The 18,762-nt window shown below is 34.3% G+C and overlaps 2 protein-coding genes across 3 annotated transcripts; one reads left to right on the top strand and one right to left on the bottom strand.

Annotated features, from left to right (window-relative positions):
- The first annotated feature begins 450 nt into the window (after positions 1-450).
- LOC106169258 (D-glucuronyl C5-epimerase B) lies at positions 451-7,287 on the top strand. Its single transcript, XM_013548670.2, has 6 exons — positions 451-615; positions 1,130-1,362; positions 2,153-2,381; positions 2,876-3,047; positions 3,600-3,836; positions 4,264-7,287. Exons 2-6 carry the CDS (start codon positions 1,196-1,198, stop codon positions 5,280-5,282), a joined length of 1,824 nt encoding a protein of 607 aa, XP_013404124.2. The 5' UTR covers positions 451-615; positions 1,130-1,195; the 3' UTR covers positions 5,283-7,287.
- Positions 7,288-7,470: 183 nt separating this feature from the next.
- LOC106161817 (uncharacterized) lies at positions 7,471-18,650 on the bottom strand. 2 transcript variants are annotated; one of them, XM_087005013.1, is made up of 16 exons: positions 18,455-18,650; positions 16,413-16,692; positions 13,168-13,257; positions 12,644-12,715; positions 12,270-12,328; positions 11,774-11,826; positions 11,323-11,465; positions 10,907-10,993; positions 10,685-10,756; positions 10,413-10,468; positions 9,956-10,079; positions 9,411-9,545; positions 8,981-9,053; positions 8,513-8,594; positions 8,197-8,322; positions 7,471-7,979 (listed from the first exon to the last, which is right to left on the bottom strand). In XM_087005013.1, the coding sequence occupies exons 1-16, from the start codon at positions 18,571-18,573 to the stop codon at positions 7,931-7,933; spliced, it is 1,620 nt and encodes a 539-aa protein (XP_086861139.1). In that variant the 5' UTR covers positions 18,574-18,650; the 3' UTR covers positions 7,471-7,930. The 2 variants fall into 2 exon arrangements, with proteins under 2 accessions (XP_086861139.1, XP_086861140.1); XM_087005014.1 differs by having other exon boundaries at positions 8,990-9,053.
- Positions 18,651-18,762: the final 112 nt, after the last annotated feature.

Here is an 18,762-nt window from a genome sequence, read left to right as displayed (position 1 = left end):
AATCTACGTTGAAATGCCAACGTTGAATTTGTTGTCGTTGAATCAACGTTGAATCAACGTTGAAATGCTAACGTTGAATTTGTTGTAGTTGAATCAACGTTGAATCAACGTTGAAATGCCAACGTTGAATTATGGTCGTTGAATCAACGTTGATTCAACGTTTATCAACGTCTCAACATAAATTCAACGTTGATTCAACGTTGAATCAACGTTGTGTGCCTGCTGGGAAATCACACGCTATTCATTTTTCAAAGGCTGGCTTAATTTTTTTCAACCTCAAGGACACTTTCTATCTGCTTTTTGTCTGTGTCCTAAAAGAAAAACAAAAACGTATTTTATGTTGTCAGTTCTCAAAAGTAGGAAAAGTAATAATAACGAGCACCTTGCCTGCCATGCCCCTGGTGTGCTCGACGGTAAAAAAATGCCAAGAGGAGCTACCGCAAGTAATATCGATCTCGCTTATTTCCCTCTCTCTCTTATCCGCCTTGTAAACACGGCATGCTTTGGCATGCGGAATTCCCCCTCAATGACTGCGATCACGAGAGGATGGGCTCAAAGCTGAATCGGATTGAAAGTGTATTCAGGATACTTCAGGGAGAGTAAAGGTCCAAGAAGGTAAATTGTGTTATTGGAACTGTTTGTTTCTTCATTTTTGCAAAACTAAAATGTGATCCAAACACCCACTTACCCCTTTGCACCTTTGCACAGAAACTCTTGTTTTTACTTTTGTGGTATTTTCCAACTAGGTCACTAATTTTTCTTGCTTGGCTGTATTCAGTGATGTGATGACTTTGATCAATGTCTCTGCTATTCAAATAATGAGTTTGATAATTGACTGACAAATTTTCCGAATTATTTACAAGTATCTACAAGTCCATACCGTTTCAGAAAAAATTAAGTGCCCGAATTTCATTGGTCAAAGAGCTTGAAAGTTTTTTGAAAAACGTCATTGTTAATCTAATATATTTAAGAAGCAGACACACTGATCAAAGTTTATATCGTTTCTATCACACAGAGATTACTACATAATGTGTGCAAATCTGAAAAACACTGCTTAGATTTAAATCTATATTATATATTTAAATCTATGTGCATTTGATTAATTAATTAATATTTGTATTAATTTCAGGCTTGTATTACACAATATGCTGTTGCATCCAGACCTGAAAACCAACAGGTCTGAGAAATTTCAGACATGACCATGCGACGCCTGTCCTTCCTGTGCAGGCCACGCAATCCAACATGCAAGTACGTGCTGCCAATATTTTCAATTGTGGCGCTTATTTATTCCATCAATGAGTGCTGGAGGTGCAACAAACAGGTGCTGGAAACCAGTGTTGGCCATGTTGAGAACTTAGATAGGTAAGAAATATATTAAGTTATTAAATAAGTTATTGCCGATATGTAAGTACAGTAGTCTTGTGTTGGTATGAAAATTTACCATATGTTGAGGATAATTTATACTAAGGAAATGTCAAATTTTCAAGTTGTTATTATTGTTTTTAATTTTTGGAAGAGTGTTGTTACCAAATATGTAAGTGATTCATAACATATAAAAAAATTGCTTTAATAGATTTAAATCTAAGCAGTGTTATTCAGATTTGCACACATTATGTGGTAGTCTCTGAGTGATAGAAATGATATAAACTTTGATCAGTGTGTCTGCTTTTAATATATTAGATTAACAATGACGTTTTTCAATAAGTATTCAAGCTCTTTGACCAATGAAATTACAGCAATTTTTTTTTCTGAAACGGTATGGACTTGTAGATACTTGTAAATAATTCGGGAAAAGTTGTCAGTAAATTATCAAACTAATTTGTTTAAATAGCATTGAGCAAAAATTAAATAGCATTGAGACATTGAGCAAAGTCATCACTTAACTGACTTCAGATAAACAAGAAAAAATAGCAACCTTGTGGGGAAATGGTGAAAGAAAATGATTTGGAGTAACTCTCAGAGTTTCAAATATAGTCAAAAAAAAACAAATTTGTTAATTTTCAATCTAAAATTTGTTACACTGGGACAGAATATTTATTGATAGTTTAGCCTTTGAGCCAATAATAGAAACCATCCCCACACTTGTTCGCACAGTACTGTTTCAGAAGATTATGCAATTCTTGTTAATCTGCACATTATTTCTTAATTAAAGAAAACTCCCCACAGAAGATTTGGTTCTAAGCAGTGTGTCTGGGAAGATGACCAACAGGCTCAAAACTAAGTCAACTGATGTCCTTGAATCTCAAAACAAAAATACTGCTGTCAAAGAAAATGCCTACAAAGTAATAAAATGTCATATTAATGCAGAATATGATATTCCCTGTCGTAGAGAGAAGGAGGAGGTCTTTGTACCATTTAGCTTCATTCAGAACTACTTTGATGTAAGTATGCCCTGGGACGTTTTCAAAAAAATTTTTTAAAAATAGGACCCTAAGTTGTTCTTAATTTTTTAGACTGGAAATATTTGTCTACATTAAAGTATTTGAACAAACTAGTCAGTATATATCGATTGTAGTCTATCAAAATTAAATAACTTATGGCGTAAACATGAGCCAAGTCTTTCTTTTTATAATGCAGACACTTTTTTAATTGGACAACTTCTGACTTTTGGAGTCAAATTTGTATCTTAAAATTTAGAGCAATATTTAGTCTAAAGTCCTTTTATGACATCACTTGAATCTTGTGAAGGCCACGCAATTCAACACTGGTACCTGGCATGCTACCATTTTCAGTTTTCACTATAAATGCTAAAGACAACTCAATCTTAACTATATTAATTCCCTTAAAAAAAACATCTTGATTAAAGTTCAATGTACAGAAATAAAAATAGGAAAAACAAAGATTATGTGTTATTTCCTGTCTCTTTCTCTATCAGATCACAGGGAAGTTGGAGAAGGAAGAGGAAGGTGGGAGGCTGCAATGGCTTCACAGTTACTCCAAGATCTCCAAACCCAGGGAGAACTATACTACAGGAGGGGTGTACATGCATTTTGACCATTATTTTGTAGAGAACCGCGACACAGTCAAGTGTATTAGCGGCATAGAACGTAAGTTGTAAAATGACTAGTTTAGAATGCACTAATTGTATGTATGTATGCTGCAAATGCATTAACTGGGTTTTTGTTCCACGTACATTGTAAATATCCACCACATATAACAATATATATATATATATATATACAGATTATATATATATACAGATTGACATTACAAGTCTATCAATATATAAGTAGCCTAAGTCAATATCTAAAATCAGATTATCTGATTGTGAGGTTATTGTTAAATGTGAATTAAATTTTTGAAAAAGGACGTAATACCTTGATAAAACATCATCCAATTTCATATTTCCACTATGACTTTAATGTTTGCTTCAGGGAACAGTTTTTTTTTTTTTTTTGCAGATTTGGTCCTTTTATATTGAAATTTGGAAAACTGAATATTTTGGCCAAAAAGAACATTGAAAAACGTGGTCATCTCTCCCATGTTGCCAAAACCTGGACATAATTTTATGTGATATTGCTACATTTGATTAAACTATTTAACTTGATATTATAAGTTAGATTTATGGGATTATCCAGTTGATGATTATGTTAATCCAGATGTTCCTGTCTGTAACCAGTGGAATGTCAGCGGCTACTACTACCCACTGCAGATTGCTCAATATGGCCTCAGCCACTACTCAAAGCTTCTGGTGGAGCAGGTAGAGCCAAGGAAGACCGTACTTCTCAGCCCGGGGGTCATTAAGAAGAAGCGATGGGCAGTCAACAGGGGGGACACACTGACCAGAGTTCTGGACCCCCTGCACGGTGGATATGTGATTGAGTTTTCTGCAGAAGGTAAGAAGAAGTCAGGTGCTGTGATGTAGACCTTTGAAGATGTAAATTAGATGGAAGTAAATAAAATGGTTAGATTTAGTAAACACCGGATGAAAGTTATCAAAATGCTGTGAGGTTTGTGCTGTGACTGTGGGGTGGGTAAGTGTGGTAAACACTGCTGTTGGAGAAAAAAAGTTTGCAGTACTTTTATTACCTGTATCCAGAGTGTACAGAGTTTAACTTGGTTATCTATTAATGTGCTAAGGCATGGATATATATATATATATATATATATATATATATATATATATATATATATATATATATATATATTATATAAGCCAGTATCTGTGAATAATCAGTATTTTTGGGTGTATTGCATATGTGCTACTTGTAGGTGTGTCATCCATAATTTGAATGTAATTTGGGCATTTTTGTTGATTTTCAGAATCTTTTGCCAAACCAGGAATTGTATTCTCAGTTAATGAAAAAGAAAACTTCATTTTGTCCTTCGATTTAAGATTTAAACAAAGTGGAAGCCTGACTGTTGTTGTTGAGACCAATCAAAAGCGTGTCAAGAGAAAGCTTTTTGTGACATATCTCTGCAGTAATGTAATGATCTCAGTCTCTGGAGAGCAGGTGTATTATGGGATAGGAGCAGACAAGTGCAGAACATGGCGAACCATCACACGTGATATCTTCATCGACATTGAGAAGGGGCTGGGGAAAAAAAAAGTAAACAAAAGGGTGTCCAAAATTGTAGGTATTCACCTTCGAGGACATGGATGGATTAATAATATAACCACTTCCAGCTCAGCACATTTGACACAGTTTTATCATGCAGCTGATTGGCTGTTGAGAGCACAGGATCAAAATGGCGGCTGGCCAAATATGGTAACTCACTGGGTTGCTAAGGAAGCCCAAGCTTTGTCTCCAGGGTGGTACTCTGCCATGGCCCAGGGGCACGCCATGTCCGTGTTGACACGTGCTTATCTCCATTCCAAGGAGAAAAAATACTTGGAGGCTGCAGTCAGAGGTCTGAAACCGTTTGATGTGAAAAGTGCAAATAATGGCGTCTTGGCACTTTTTATGGATAAATATGCCTGGTATGAGGAATATCCCACCACACCAAGTCTTTTTGTTCTCAATGGATTTATATTTTCACTGATGGGACTTTACGATTTGAGAACTGTATTATCGGACAACAAAGATGTACAGCGTCTTTATTCTCAAGGGTTGACGTCTCTAAAGGCCTTATTGCCGCTCTTTGACACAGGATCTGGAACAACTTATGATTTGCGCCATGTTACCATGAAGTTACCACCCAACAGAGCTCGCTGGGATTACCACACAACACATATTGTACAACTTCTGGTGTTGTCTTCCGTAGAAAGTGATCCTATATTTGCTACAACAGCTCAGAGATGGAGTGACTATACAAGAGGTGTGCTGTCTCCCCACAATTAAGCTTGTATTGTTTCCAGCTATTTTGGACTCCCTCTAATGCTTAGCCAGCATTTTAAACCAAGGGCAAGTTTCTCAATAGAAGTCAAAACTAAAAAGTTGATCTGAACTATGGTTTACTTTATTTCAGGATAAATTAATAGAACTGGGCAGTCTTCAAATGTAAAGTACTACTGTGGTAGTAATTATTGTCCTAGGGCAAGTTCCCAGTGAAACTTATCGGTCCTACTTGTGGGGACACACCTCCCCAAGAAGCTGGGGATTGAATAACTTTCGCTCGCGCTTGGAATCTGGAAGCTTTTTCATTTCATTTTGAGCATGACCGAAGGTACATGGAAGTTAAGCCTCTGTAGCTGCCCCAGAAGACATGTCATTCAGTTTACTTAAACATTATGCACTTCTTTTTACAAAAGAGAAAAAATATTTGATAAAGTGGACTACTACAGAACTATGACATGTCTTGAGTCAAAGTAAACTTAATTTCTTGATTTTTAAGTCTAAAGTTGTTTTTTTTTTCTGTAAAGCTTGCCCTGGAGTGAAAATCTTTAGACAAAAATGCTCAAACATATGAGTTTGTGTGGTTTGTGGTTTAGCTGTGGTCATATGAAAATATTTTTATCTAAATTATTTTTTTATCTGAAATGAAACAGAATGAAAGTTTAAGAAATTGACCATTTTTTGTTATTTTTCTACACAAAAAAGATACAAGTAGTTCATAGGTGATACTTTACAAAGAGCTGGTTTTAACAGGGACCCTTAAGATTATTTTACAAGTTGTTGCCATAGCTGTTTTACAAAGTTTCCCAGAGTCATTTTGATATACATGTACCTGTAGGCTATAAGAGACATTAGTTAGAGGTTATTAAGAAGTTTGTGAAGTAGCTTTGCATAGTCCTTCAGCTATATATTACACAGGGTTATGAATTTCATTATCGTCAGTGGGTGGATATATGTGATACTTTTTCATCCATAACATAGTCATTAAATATAGTTAATATTTTTTATTTGGAGCACATGCATAAAACGGTTTGATTAGAGTTATTTTGATGGGCTTTACTGTGATATCCACATTTTTTTTTTGCATTTTGTGTGTTTATTGAATTTTGCACTTTTCTGGGGGTTTTATAATTTGATTTGCAGTCAGGAAGGGTGCTTTGTTTGTGATACGAAATATTTGATGCATTTGAAAAGCTGTTACATCACTGAATACATAGGAAAGAAATGATACCTGGTGCAGTATTGAAGAATTATATAATATAGATGATGTTGTTAAACATTTAATACAGATGTTCCCATGCAAATGTTTTGTTTTATAAAAGTATTTGTAAGAGAAAAGTGTTACTTAGTTCATACTCATATATAAAGTGGGTTCAAAAACTGAAAGTTCAAGTTATTTGAAATAACATTTCACTGAAAAGCACATTGTTAAGGTGCATTCTTCAGGTGCCAAAATAGTTTTTTTAATATATTTTTTTTTAAATTGAAGTCAATTATATAAGTAAATCGTCCACACACAGGCAAACATGTTTGCATAATTATATAACTCCTGCTCATTGTAAAAATTAAAAAAAAAAAAAAAAAAAAACAAATCAAAAGATGACCACCAACTCTATCAATTATTTTGATGTTGTTGCATAGAAAAATTGGTAAGAATATCCCAAGAAAAGAATTTTAATGAAGAAAAAGTTATATGAGATAGTAATACATGTACTTATGCCATTATTAAATAGCAGTTTATGATATAAACTAGTATTAAGGGTGTCCCTTTTGTAATTAAAAGGACAGGACAGTATGGAAAGTTAATTTTTTGTGTGTTAATCATTCTTAGTATTAATAATATTGAAATGTATTGTTCAGTACATAAAGGAAGGCAATTCTGTGCTGTAATGTACCTTGGGTAGGGCATTTCTCTTTTCTCTTCTTCCTCTGGTGCAATTTACTTGTTTAATATACATTTTATAGGAAAATGCATTTCAGTAATAAAAAATTAATGAATTGCTTGTTTTTATTTATTGAGTAGTCAGATCATTTGAATGGAAAGGAATGGAGAAACACTGGTCTTCAAATTTAATTTCTATTTCTTGGAAGTTTTGTATCAAAACACAGGCAGGAAATTTTTCAACATTTACACGAAGGAAAATGTCACCTTTTTTCAGTGTTGGATGTATTTAAAAGATCTGCATAAAAACTGTTAGAAAGTGAACATTTATTTCAAATATAAACTATATTATTACACATAGCTGCATATATATACACTACACGAGAAAAGGACTCACTTTAAACTGTCAGCTATAAAAATACTTATGTTCTTTCTTTGAAATGAGACCATTTACATTAATGTATTGCCTTACAGCTAATGGTACGCAAATTCAGAAAAAAAATGATGCTAGCTCGGAATTATTAAGAGAGGAATCTCCACATTAAAAAAAAAAAAAAGATAAATAAACACTTTTCTTAAAAGATGTCTTTAAAGTATACTTCTGCTGAATGCACACTGGCCAATTCAAGAACAATATTTTTTTTCAACATGTCTACAACACTATTTGTTGTTTTTACATATTGCAAGTTTTCCAGAAATTATCTGAATGTTATAAAAAAAAAAAGGCAATTGCAACAGTAACTAGAAAAAAAGCAATCTTTTCGTAAAGAAGTTAGAAATGTTGGGCTGCAAAGTTCCTAGCTTCTGTAATTCTGGAACGCCTGAAAGACAACATTGCATTGTCAGATCAACTCTGTTTGTGTGTATCTGAAGATCTGCAAGTTTTCTCAGAGTAAAGTCAACAGATTTTGTATTATATTGACTTCTGTAGTGCTATACTGACATCACTTTTTATTCACTTGGTAGAAAGTGCTGAGGACTTTAAAATTGTACTACATAAAAGACAACACATTGTCCAAGGTCATATATGCCTATTACCTGCTTGACTTGCTGGCTGGACGGTCACTTCCTGCAGTGGACGGCAAACTCCGCACTGTGGCAAGACGGCTGGTTTTTGGAGGCTCCACAGGAAGGGTATCAAATGTGGCCCGCAGCGATTTGAACCTAAATGGAAATTATGAACATAAAATGATATAATTGTCTCATTTGTTAGTTTATGTATTTACTTGTCAACTTTAAAGGAGTATTTACATGTAGCAAGGTATCAAGTGTGACTCGGTGTGACTTTACTTTTACTGAGAATAAAAAACTAATTTATAGAATAATTTATATTATCAGAATTAAAGAGACTTACGACTGCATGACATTGTTTTCAAAAGTGGACATTTCATTTAACAAGGAGGACATTTGGGCATCAACTTGTCTTGTGCTGATTACTAAAAAAAGATGCAAATGTATAATTGTCTTAACAGTTTAAAAGATTTGATAATCTCTAGACCAATGGATTACCCAAATAAAAATGTTCTTATAAAAGGAGTACTTTTTAATCCAAAAGGAATAAAGTGCTTTTCTTTTGGAAATGAGGAAATTGTTGAAAACCTAGCTAAAATACATCCAATTTAAGACAAACAATCCCCCTCCCCTGAAAAACAAAATTTTCACACTTGGAGTAGAGATAGAAATTCAGCTGAAATGTTGAAAAGGCATACTTAAATACTCAAATGTTAAAACTTTCCTACCAAGAAAAAGTATTCAGACTTAGAGTAGAGAGAAATTCACTGAGAGAGGGAGAGAGTGGGAGAGATTGGAAGTAAATTGTTACATGTATTACCACTGGCTGCTGACATGGGTCTCATGACAGGAGCAGTTGTGGATGTAGAACGCTTCACGTGTGCCTGAAAATACAGATAAAGGAAGTTTTACAGCCCCGTACACACATCTTATCCACTACACAAAATAAGGCTGTTCATCTATAGGATATTTCATTATATTCATTGAGTTGCCAACATTTGCTGTGCATAAACACACATTTTGTGCATCATATAGCACTGATCCTCACTGTTTTCAGGTCTTATGTCCACATAATTTCCTGGTACATTAAATCAATGTATATTTTGTGTGCTGGCTTATATTTAAAAAAAAATAAAATAAAATAACATATCATCTTTAACATACTGCTATATAAGTATCAAAAAGTAGCTAGAACAAATGAAATGGAGGCCAATATTTGGAAAAGATCCCAATTAACTTACCCCATCAATAATCTCCAGGGCAGGCATGAGCCTCTGTAACTCTGCACTATAGTGGGGCTTGGGGCCACGAGGGGAGCAGAATGGATTCCGTTGCAAAAACACCTCCATTATATTCTGAAGTTTCTGCAGAGAGACCTTGAAAGAAATTCTTACCTCTGAATATATATAATTAAATATACATGATAATGTGCTTTCATTACACTTAGCAGGGGCGGATCCAGAGATATTTTCTGACAGTCTTCCAAATTATCTTTGTTGATCCATCCTACATTTCTGACCGTCTTCCGACAGAAAACATTAGATACCTGTCAATGTAAACTTGAAAATCTGACCGTCTTCTGGAAGACCCAGAAGACGGCCTAAATCCGCCCCTGCTTAGAGCATATTGGAAATAAAATACAGCATTTCATATTTCAAATTCAGTGAAAAAGATGTACAGTCAGGAAATTAATCTCCATCTCTCTCTCTCTCTCTCTCTCTCTCTCTCTCCAACCCCTAAATCCAACCAAAAATAAATCCTTCACCCACTGTACACATGCACCTACCACTTGTTCCCATTGCTCTATATGGTTATCACAGACATTGAGGTGTTCCAGACCTGGAAACTGTTCTACCAGAGACTGCAACTCTGTGAGCCTGTTGTTGGATACAACCAATTCATGGAGTGACCTGAAAAATCCATTCCACAGTTGGAAATATTCCTTTGCTCAAGTAAATTGGATAACCATGTGCTATATCACAAATGTGCTCGTACTCAGTACATGTGCATGTACCCAGTATTTCATAAGTGATTTCAATGAAATCTTAAAGCACCTTTGGGTCAGTGTTTTTATGCAACCACAATAAAATATATGACTTAATTTATAATAATCTTCATTTCATATTTATTGAAATATATTGATATTGAGAATATATGATATTGAAAATATTTATGTATGAAGCAAAATCTGAATCAAAAGAAAACTATATGCTACCACTACATTATTTATTGTGAATTCTTACTTTGACTTCCCCAGAGATTTCAGTGTGGCAAACTGGTTCTTGGTTAAGTGGAGTGTCTGAAAAAACAATACACCTTGCATTACACATTTAGCATTACCACGATTCTAAAATTCTAAATTTACAGAGAAGGGGTGGATTGGGTCTCTCAGCCTTTCAGGTATGCTAAAATTGTACTGGGAGGCAAAACACTCTTCTACTGCTAACCCCCATTCATTTAGATACCAAAATCAAAGTGAAATAGAGTGTAAGTGGGATATAAACATCTGACTTACATTTAGCTGTGCGAGTCCTCTCAAGCCAGAGACATCTGTCAGCTGATTGGAAGAAAGATCAATTTCTTGAAGCTGAAGTAAAAGCAGCTAAAAATTTATTTGATCTGTTTGGAAATAAGACATTTTCTTATTTGAATGCTGTCAGATGCATTTTAATGACTTTAACTGTTCATATTATTCGGGTTTTCTATTTAGGATTAATGTACTGAGTACCATACTTACCTTTTTACACCTTCCCAGATCTGTCACTGTTCTCAGCTTATTGTTGGTTGCAAATAATTCCTCTAAGTTTGGCAAACAATTTAAGGCCTGGAAAATTAATGAAATGTTAGTAAAATACAAATGTCAACTGTAAATGAACTGTATACTTGCTGTTGCTTTTAAGTTTCCCTCAGAAGGTGGCTGATTTAATGCCATAATAAAATGAGAGCACAAGAGCAATCATATTCTTTTTCATGTTACATGCAGGACCAGTTTTTGACTGCAAATACAAATAAATCGTATCTTACTCATACACAAAATTCCTTGTGTTATCTTTAATTCATAACATTTTATTATATAAGCCACTATTGTCACATGCATGCACCCATGTACACACACACATGCGCGTGCGCACACACACACACACACACCCTTACCGCCAGACTGTCCAAGCCATTGCCACTAATGTCCAAACTGGTCAGCTGGGAGAGGGGGGCCAGCTCTCTGCTGTCTAGCTTACTTAGCTTGTTACTGTCAAGACGAAGGATCTTCAACTTTTTCTGACAACTTAATCCTTTACCTGCATATATCAAATCATTCAACATTAATATGTTGAAAATTTAAAAGGATATTAACATCTTAAATTCAAGTATATATATACAAATCAGAAAAAAAAACAACTTAAGATAAAAATAACACTTTTTGTTGTACCTTTAATTGAAAAATTACATGACAGTTTTTTCTGACGCTACTACTGTCTTCTCACAAGCTAGGGGCTTTTTACCTGTACAAATGCTGTTTGGTATGTTTATATCCTAATCTTATAAGATCTATTTATATAACTTGTTGTCAAGAATATCTGTTTGGGTAAACCTGAATTAACAGTACCTATACTTTTCAGTTTATTATGCTGCAGCTGCAGATGACTAAGTTCCTTCAAGCTAAAACAGAAATGAACATGATTAAAATTTCCCAGGTTTAAAACGGGTATTTCAATGCTTTGATTGTACAAAAGGGTGTTTCTTGTGACATACACTCTCCAGATAACAAAAAAGCTTGGCTATTTTTTCACTGAAAAGTCCCAAAGTTTCCTTTTGTCTTCAATGCAAGGAAATTCCACAGATAACATAGGACTTATTCACCACATCACTCTATATATAAGGTGCCAAATAATATGAGGAAATACATGTATCTATCAATACCAAAACCATCAACTTTAAGGCATTCTTTTTACTATTTTAAAGAGAGACTACTGCTGAAAAACAACTGCTTTGCACTTATTAACATATGTATAGTGGATTTCATAATGTAATACATGACTTCATACAGATGACAAAAAGGAATAACAAAAATGTTCTTTGGACTGTAAACATGTGTATCTTACCTTTCCAAATTTTTAATTTCAGTGATATAGTTGTCATAGAGTTTTAATTCCCTCAAGTCCTATTGATTAAAAATAAAAAAAAAAATTAAGAATAATATTTATATATTTTTCCATATCTAATCTTATATTTGCCAACACCATACAAAGCTTTAAAAGGTTACTGCATGCAAGATAAAAATTGATTTTATTGAATCCAATCCCACAGGGCAATTTTTGATAATTAAAATTAGTAATTGCATAGACACAAAGTGAACACTTGCACTACATATATCTTTTGAGTATAATTTTGATTATTTCTAATTAATAAATATTTTTCAATTCAGTTATCAATTAAAATAAAACAAAATTGAGTCATTTAAAGACACATAACTTACCTGGTTTTTATCTAAGTTTTCTATATCTTGTATAAAGTTACAAGAGAGATCTAGTACCCTCACTTTTGTGAACTAAAATAAGAAAAAAAACCATAATACATATATTGGCAGAAGACAGTTTGATGCTGTATCTGGCATTTCTGTGACACATGCCAAGGCAGAATTAATCCACTTATGAATGAGCAGTCTCCAGCATCGCATAAAAAAAATGCCCAATTTCGTTAATAAGTTTGTTTTTACTGCTTTAGGAAAATTTGCATTAAAAATCATATTTTTTAAAATGTATATTTAAAAAAAGTTTTATTCTCACTAAATTCTTTGCAAAATATCATTTTGTTACTATGAGCTCTATAATAATAATAATAATAATAATAATAATAATAATAATAATAATAATAATTATTATTATTATTATTATTATTATTATTATTAATCAATGTTCATCAAGCAAATGTACTAATAAATTTATGAACATTTTATAAGAGAATTTTTTATATCATTCTGAAAGTTGTGGAAATGCTTACTGTTTCCAGTCCTTGTATTTTTCCAATCCTGGCAGCATGAAGCAGTATTTCATATACATGACCAGGGTCATTCTCTTGGCTCTGGGCAAGCTACAGAGATAAATCCAGTAGAAAATTTCTTCAGTTGTGTTACACACTTTTTTAACTAGATATAGTTTCTTAATAAACATCTTAAAGGACAATGGTCATATAAAAATCCATTTCTCGAATTTTGAAGATTCAGCACTCAATCTATACACTAGAGGTATGTTTTAATCGATCCCCGCCATTTAAAAATTATAAAAACAATCTATTAGTAGTAAAAAAGCGTTTTAGTAAACCTCACCTCAATATGCATATTAAAATGAAGCAAAAGATCTGGGTCACGCGGTACTGTGACGACAATTGGGATAAAGGTCTATGAGACTCAACTGAGCTGCATGGTGCAAACAGACAGAATAATTTTGGAAAGTTGTGTTGAACGGAGTTGAGCAATTTTCTTTATGCCTCAGTGTGTTGCCGTGGGATTCCCCAAATTGCAGCACTCCTTGACTATCTTTCTTTATCTGTGACGGTCTTCCGTGACTAACTTACTAACATTGGTGACAATAGTTGCGATCCTCGCGATCTCGGTCACCTCAGGTGATTTAGATCATATCAAAAGCTGATAGTCTTTTAGATACTGTCATCAGTTGGCAAGCTTACTAATTGCTGCATTTTTAAATTCATTGTAGTTGACCAAGAGCTCGTTAACAATAAAACCTGTTAATTATGCACCGCTGCAATTCCCAAGCCAGGTAATAACAGGTATGAAACTCGTCTTGGTGGGCTTTCATATTTTTCAATATATCTCATTTATTTCATGGGGTTATTTTATTGGTATTTGTAAATGACGTTAAATATCAATACTTAAACAATTAAGTTCAAACACTGTCGCGAACATTAATAAAAGAAATTGCTCTCAGGGTATCTTGAAGCTTCCGTGGAAGAAAACGTGTTGAGGAAAAATAGGAAAAAGAGCGTTATATTAAAGAAAAAATGGGAACTGCTGTAATGAAATGGTTCGTTATCCTAATTCGTTTATGCTTTGAGGATTTGTTTCTGAAGATAATTTCATCTGAAATATTAAATAATTTAAAAGATTGATTATTTTATAACTTGAAACGCAAATTCTGCGTTAGTACGCAATTTTTTTTTTTTTTTTTGCAAATTTGTAAGCTTATAACACCGTGCTATAAAGATCTACTCAAGAAAAAAATTTGCTTGGGTAAAATTGAGTACGGAATGAACTGGAGACACTTGGCTTGTCATTAAGTTTACACGAAAATATGTCAGGTAACTTTATACTGTCTTTGAAAGAGTAAAGATTGAAAGATAATTTTAGACAAACTTTGACGGGGGAAATACCTACAAAGAGTAATGGGCAATTTCGCCAACATCTTGTTGAAAATTTTATACTGCAATTCTATTTAAATAAGCTAAGGAACTAATTGCCAAATTTATACTCTCATCACATAACAGGGGGGTAACCAGACCTGCAAAAATTGTACGCACATATTTAAAAAAATTACAAGCACATACAGCAAAATGTAGACTTACGCAAAACATGAAGGACAGCGTAATCACAGCAAATGTACCTCATATAGTAGCTTAATTTCCATTAATAATAAAATCATCATTTAAGTCAAAAATATTCTCGCGATTTAATAACTATTCTAATTTACCCAGAACGGTATATTTATTTAAAAGGCGGTTAACTGAAATATAGTTTTATGATTTGTTTGTGAAAATTGCCCATGTCACCCTGTTAGTTTGGAGGTCTAAGCTGGATCAAGTCCGTGTTAAAATTCCTATGAAGTTGTGCAGGAAAAATTCTTCCTTTCTTTCTCTAGCTCCTCGATAAACCTGGTGTTCAGTTTTTATCTAGTACCCCCAGGTCTACGGGAGCTGCGCTTTGTAACTAACGCACAGGTAGATTTTTACCTGAGATAACTGGAGTAAAGCTTAGATAGAGAGTGCGTTCGATACAAGCAAGACAAATTGAATGCCATTTAACCCTCTAATTAAGAGGTAAAGGAAGTTCCGGTTAGATGGATGATTAAGATAGGACTTGTAAAGGTAACGGGCATTGTTTACCTCAGTTTAATAAAAGTATGCAAGACGGAGTGTCAGCGGTTTAATAAAATAAATTGAATTTCACAAATAACATGGACCTCATATGCAATAATCAACATTTCCCTTAACTCATTCAAATGCAGTGTTTTATACAACTTTGGATAACCATAATTAAATGCTTGTTAAAGAATTGACTAGACGGGAAATGGTTTTACACAGCTTCAGGAGGATTTAGACCCCTCGGGTAAGAGATTTGAATGAGTATAAACTTTTATCAGAAGCCAGAGAAGTCATCTTACAGGTAGACAATGCAGCTCAGTTTGACAGCTAAGCACGCTCTGTTCTCCAGTGGCTCAATTGTCGTCATCGGACCACGTGACCACATAGCTCATTAACTCCCAGGCCGAGCAAATAGGACGTTTTTTAAAGCCAAAAATTTACAAAATGAGCTTTTAATTTGTGTATTTGGATAAAGATATCGTTAGTTGGGCATGTTTTCTGAAGAATATGTTCCGTTCAGGCCATTCTGACGGCATGATGCAAATCCTTTAAATAAAATTTATAGTCCATTACATTTATCCGTTTTATGTAACCTCATTCTTAAAAGGATTCTTGACAGATACCAAAATATTGGTGAACAATAACTTTAATCCTAGGATCAAAATATTAATTCATTTTCTATATTTGTTTTATATGTAGACAAGATAATGTACTGAGCATTTCATCTTTATAATGCTAGTAGTTAACAATATGGGTATAACAGAGATATAGTGAGAGAGTTTCGTCTGTGTGTTCGAAACTGACATGAAGGGTATTCCTGGCTAAAAATAGTCATGATGTAGAAGAATTCGAGTTTCACAAGCAAAATTGACATTGTACTACATAAAGGGAATTTGCACAGGTGCATTATGCAAAAATCTAAAAACCTTTAGGGTTAATTGATTTTTGTGTTGTAAAATTCCCCAAATTTGATTGAAGTGTTATTGATTGTTGTTTGACTTTTTGACACAGCCTTTTATATACACAAACTTTAGATAAAAAGTTTCTATTTTTCATGTCAAATCAACTTCATGCACTTCCAATTAACTAAAATAACCACATAGCATAATAAAAGCCCCCCTCCCCCATAGTCTTCTGAAATCACAACTCACTATTTCCTCTGGACTGATGTCTCTTAATTTTCTTTGGGTCTCTTTGGGGGTGTCAGATATCTCTGCCTTCTCCCATTTGCTGGGAATGTTAAAGAACTTGATGTCCTGTTCCCCTGGGGACTCTTCCTCTGTGTGTGTATCTGGGGGTCTGGTGCCACGCCCACTTCCTGGTTTACTTCCTAGACTTGCTGGTTTCCCATCCCCACTTCCAGTCTTTTTTGGTGCCACCCTTGGGTTGGGTTTACTGCCACTACTGGCCCGTTTTATATTGGTTCTTTGTCTTTAAAAAAGTAATCAGAAAGTAGATTATAATATGATACAGATGAGATTCTAATAGAAATAATCTATTTTCCTTTTAGTCCTGCCTCCTCTGGTAAAAGTAAAATGATAAACATACAAAAAGAAAGAAATTAAAGAAAAAAAAACTTAACTGGGAACACAAAATGTGTATTCACGATACAACAATACATTTTCTTCATATCATCAAAAAAAAAAAAAAAAAAAAAAAAAAAAGTAAAATATCACCAATGTCAACCCCAAATATTACTAATATCAGTTTTTAGGATTAACAAAGTAAAGTTTGATGTCCAACTGCATATCTGATTCATGACTCAGTGAAATACTGATGTCTTTTTTTCAATAAAAGACTTATCATAATTCCTATTGGCATTTAACTTTTGTAATAAAACCAACATTTACACTGGAATATTATATTGAATAAATCATGAATAGCATATATTGTGAACATGACGACTGTTACTAAACAAAGCCATGAATGTGGTATTTCCAACTGATATGATAAGATGCAATATAACCCCCTTTTACTTGACAACATAAGGATAAGCAGTGTACAGGGGTGCTTTTCTGTATGACTCTTCAAATCCCCCCTCATATTTATACTACAAGATTGAATATCAAAAAGGTAAATTTTCAGACTACAGGTATGTGCTGGGAAGTTTGATTTAAAGTTTGAATGGTTTAAACAATCTTGCATCATTTAAGTACAACAAACAAAGCAGTACATGACTTTTACTCATACTTTCAATTTATAATAAGACAACCTCCAAATGTTGATGGAGTCACCTGGCACACAAAGTACCACAAGCACATGGGACTGCTGTGTCATGAGAAAATACCTTGTAAATGATGCTTAAATCAAGAATAGACACATGTGCTTGAAGAAACTGTTCACATAGACTGCATTCCCATAGATTTAAATCAATCCATCTAGATCGACCTAACTCCCTGCGGGTTCACGCTAAATTGCTGTCAGCTGAGCACGCACGGTAGTTAATTATCCCCCTTACAGCTTTTAGTAGGCGGGACAGACATTTAAGCCAGCTAAGCTGACAGTAATCTAATGAGATTCCCCACAGGGATAGATCAATCTAAAATCTGTGGGAATAGGGTCATACATTCATTACACGTACTGCAATAAGTACTGCCACAATGTACAAGTCTCCAGTGACAAAGTGCCCATTATATCATGGGTGGTAAAAATCCAAAACATAAAAATTCCCACATCGTTGGTTTCCAAATATGTATAGTAACATGCTGGCAAGGTTTTTGTCTGGCAAATTATCACGGGACACTGACAGTGACACAGTTTGTTATATACTGCTTGAAGTGCCAACTTATGTTTGATATAATGGGGAAGGGGGGGGGGGGGGCGTCACGATAGTCCGAAGGTTCATTGGTCCGAAGGTTCATTGGTCCGAAAAGTGGTAACGTTTTCATCGACTTTTTAATCAAGGGTTCATTGGTCTGAAGGTTCTATAGTGAACATTCGGACCAATGAACCTTCGGACTATTGAACCTTCGGACTATCGCTACGGCCCCATAATGGGAAATCCCCAGTTACATCTATTGCACGTAGAGGTGTATCATAGCTCAAACTACTGTATATATCTAAGTGCTGAGACAACTGAGTTTGTCAGACGTTGCACGACTGAAAAATATAGTTGGATTTTAGAAAGTTTAAGAACGGTATAAGGATTTGTGCACATCTACTCTTGTCTTATTTGCAAAATCGTTTAGTTTACCTCGAGGCACCGTCTATTTTTCTTTTTGCAACCCCTACATCGCGTTCATCTGGTGTTGAATGCGCAGAAGTATGTTTAGGTGAACCTATAGGAGGAACAACCTGTCTTTTGAAACTCATATTAATATACCAGCTGCCTGTAATTACAAACTTTTATCAGGGTTCTTGCAACGGCCAGTGCCTGTTTACACCCGCCATATTGGAATCTAGGGGATGACGATGACGTCATGTTGACCTATATTCATGGAGGGATTTCCCTCACCTATATGCACCATCTGGGGATTCCCTTAGTCATAGCTCAGAATATGC

Source organism: Lingula anatina, chromosome 2 (genome assembly GCF_051362555.1).
Source record: "Lingula anatina isolate TDL-2025a chromosome 2, LinAna3.0, whole genome shotgun sequence".
Lineage (NCBI taxonomy): Eukaryota > Metazoa > Brachiopoda > Lingulata > Lingulida > Lingulidae > Lingula > Lingula anatina.
This window is presented reverse-complemented; position numbering and strand designations above follow the sequence as displayed.

What these genes read in the sequence shown, in the direction of transcription:
- LOC106169258 (XM_013548670.2), top strand. Translation starts at nt 1,196, where the DNA reads ATGACCATGCGACGCCTGTCCTTCCTGTGCAGGCCACGCAATCCAACA. An exon ending in TCATTCAGAACTACTTTGAT is followed by an intron (nt 2,382 to 2,875) that starts GTAAGTATGCCC and finishes TTTCTCTATCAG; the next exon opens with ATCACAGGGAAGTTGGAGAA. An exon ending in GTGTATTAGCGGCATAGAAC is followed by an intron (nt 3,048 to 3,599) that starts GTAAGTTGTAAA and finishes ATGTTAATCCAG; the next exon opens with ATGTTCCTGTCTGTAACCAG.
- LOC106161817 (XM_087005013.1), bottom strand. Translation starts at nt 18,573, where the DNA reads ATGAGTTTCAAAAGACAGGTTGTTCCTCCTATAGGTTCACCTAAACAT. An exon ending in AAATACAAGGACTGGAAACA is followed by an intron (nt 12,716 to 13,167) that starts GTAAGCATTTCC and finishes TTCTTATTTTAG; the next exon opens with TTCACAAAAGTGAGGGTACT. An exon ending in AAATCTCTGGGGAAGTCAAA is followed by an intron (nt 10,080 to 10,412) that starts GTAAGAATTCAC and finishes TGGATTTTTCAG; the next exon opens with GTCACTCCATGAATTGGTTG.